At 39.9% G+C, this 2,213-nt stretch overlaps 1 protein-coding gene across 1 annotated transcript; it reads right to left on the bottom strand.

The window, feature by feature from the left end:
• Positions 1–928: 928 nt before the first annotated feature.
• Positions 929–1,731, bottom strand: LOC120879866 (N-acylneuraminate-9-phosphatase-like). Its single transcript, XM_040262852.1, has 2 exons — positions 1,643–1,731; positions 929–1,490 (listed from the first exon to the last, which is right to left on the bottom strand). Exons 1-2 carry the CDS (start codon positions 1,729–1,731, stop codon positions 929–931), a joined length of 651 nt encoding a protein of 216 aa, XP_040118786.1.
• Between the last annotated feature and the right edge of the window lie 482 nt (positions 1,732–2,213).

Genomic DNA, 2,213 nt, shown 5'->3' with positions numbered 1-2,213 from the left:
CTCTCTGACTGCAAGCATGTCAGAAAAATAATAAGGTGAAATAAAGTTTACATTAAGAAGAAAACTGAATTAGAAACAATTATATATCCAAGTTCTTAAAATGAGTAGCTGTTTTAAAGCAGGCAAATTCATATTGCCAATTTTAAATTAATGTATTTAAATTAAATATTTATATATACATTTTCTGGGGTTTGCATGATTATATTTTTATATAAAAACACCAATGTCGCTTTTATGGAATAAAGATAGTGTTATCTGAAAAAGAAGTGTTGGCTCTTAGGTTGACACTATATTAGCAGCTCCATGTTCATTTTCTCCTTTTAACTTTAAAATACATATGAAGAAACAGATGAAGGAGTTCTAGTACAGCAAGGTCAAGCAGTTAGCCCCAAATACCCATTTATGAAGTTTCTGAGTTGGCATTGAATGCAAATTTGTATTGCTATAAATCCTGTGCTCCTTAACATATATTTTTCATAATTGGAAAAAGAAGAGAGGAGAGAGAAGGAGGGAGGAAAAGAAAGTACAATTATTGAAATATTTTAATTTCATTGAAATTAAATTTTATGATTAATGATTTAAATGTATATTTTATTTTTATATCATAAACACTTTAAAAAATTTGATTGGAGTATAATCGGTTTACAATGTGTTAGTTTCTGCTATATAATGAAGTTACTCAGCTACATGTATACGTGTATCTCTTCCCTCTTGGACCTCCCGCCCTCCTCCCCATCCTACTTCTCTAGGTCATCACAGAGCATTGAGCTGAGCTTACTGTTTTATAGCTGCTTATCATAGCTATCTATTTTACATATGATAGTATATATATATCAACGCTACTCTCTCCATTTGTCCCACCCTCCCCTTAACCCCCTGGTGTCCCTAGGTACTTTTATTATTTTTATTTTTTATTTATTTATTTTTTTTATGACTTCAGGGGCACCATCCCATTTTTATTTATCCAGACTGTTGCCTTCAGCCCTGCATTGAGGCCTCCTTGTATATCGGTTTCCAGCGTGTCACCAACCATCACACAGTCCCCAGGCTGTACCCCGAGGAGGTCACAAGAGTAACAAAATATGGAAGGGGCTGGTTTCTCCTCCTCCTGCTCTCCACCCACAACAATAGCATCAAAATAAGACTGACAGGCACAAGCCTCAATCTTCTCCCGCTGGGTCTGCCGTTCTCTGTTTGTCAGTAAGAGAAGGAGGACCTCCTTTCGAAGTTCAGTGAGCATGGCCAGCGTCATGTGCTGTAAACGTGTAGATTTCCACAGGAAATAACATTCTTCGGCTAATTTCCTATTGGCTGCACCGCCTTTGGTTTCCTGGATTGCTTCTTCCCAGTGTGAAGTCCTGAGGTCAGTAATGCACATATTAGAAGGATGAAAGCATTCCTTGCTGAGTTTAACTTTAACTTTGTTGCAGATGATTTCAGCCTCTTCTTTGTAATGGTATTTTGATTGTAAGAGCTTTATCACTCCAGTGCTATGAAGGTCACTATACAGTTTCAGCAACGCTGCTGCTATCCAATAAAAGGACACAGGCCTCGAGGACTCCACAGTACTCCTGATTCAACGGGAACCGGCTCATTGTTCATTGGGTTAGAGCTCCCAATAAAGATTCAGTTTCCTGTAAACTCCAACATGCCCTTCCGACTCGCGCCGGCCGTGTCGATGAGCGTGTTGTCCAGGTCGAAGAAGACTGCCCGCACTAGGTTCAGCCCCATACCGCCGCCGCCAGCGCAACGCGCCAACTAGCCGCCGCCACTGCCGCTGCCACCGTGCGCGCCTGCGTGAACCTGGCCCGCGGACAGGCTCCCTAGGTACTTTTTTAAAAATACGGCAATATATTAGGTTTTCCCTGGTGGCTCAGATGGTAAAGAATCTGCCTACCAATGTGGGAGACCTGGGTTCGACCCCTTGGTTGGGAACAATGTATTACACATTTTAAAATGCTATTTGAATAATTTTATAAGGTCTGTATTTGTAATCTGTTGAATTCTTAGGGCTATGTTTGGGAGATTCATCTTTGCTTATGTGTCTAGTTGTATTTTTTTAATTCCTCTGGAGATGAGGCTGTTTCAAATTTTGATATTAGAAAATACAACTGCACTAAATATTGATGTCATGTGCCCTCTTGGGCATAGCATGAGAGAGTCTCTCCAGGGTAAATAACTAAGGTAGAATTGCTGAGGAATAGGCTCTCAGG

Source organism: Oryx dammah, unplaced genomic scaffold (assembly GCF_014754425.2).
Source record: "Oryx dammah isolate SB20612 unplaced genomic scaffold, SCBI_Odam_1.1 HiC_scaffold_21, whole genome shotgun sequence".
In the NCBI taxonomy this organism is placed as follows: domain Eukaryota; kingdom Metazoa; phylum Chordata; class Mammalia; order Artiodactyla; family Bovidae; genus Oryx; species Oryx dammah.
This window is presented reverse-complemented; position numbering and strand designations above follow the sequence as displayed.

Excerpts from the sequence above, each read along its gene's own strand:
- LOC120879866 (XM_040262852.1), bottom strand. The coding sequence starts at position 1,731 with ATGGGGCTGAACCTAGTGCGGGCAGTCTTCTTCGACCTGGACAACACG. Across the intron at positions 1,491-1,642 it reads AGTCGGAAGGGCATGTTGGA|CACTGGAGTGATAAAGCTCT; the intron begins GTTTACAGGAAA and ends TGACCTTCATAG.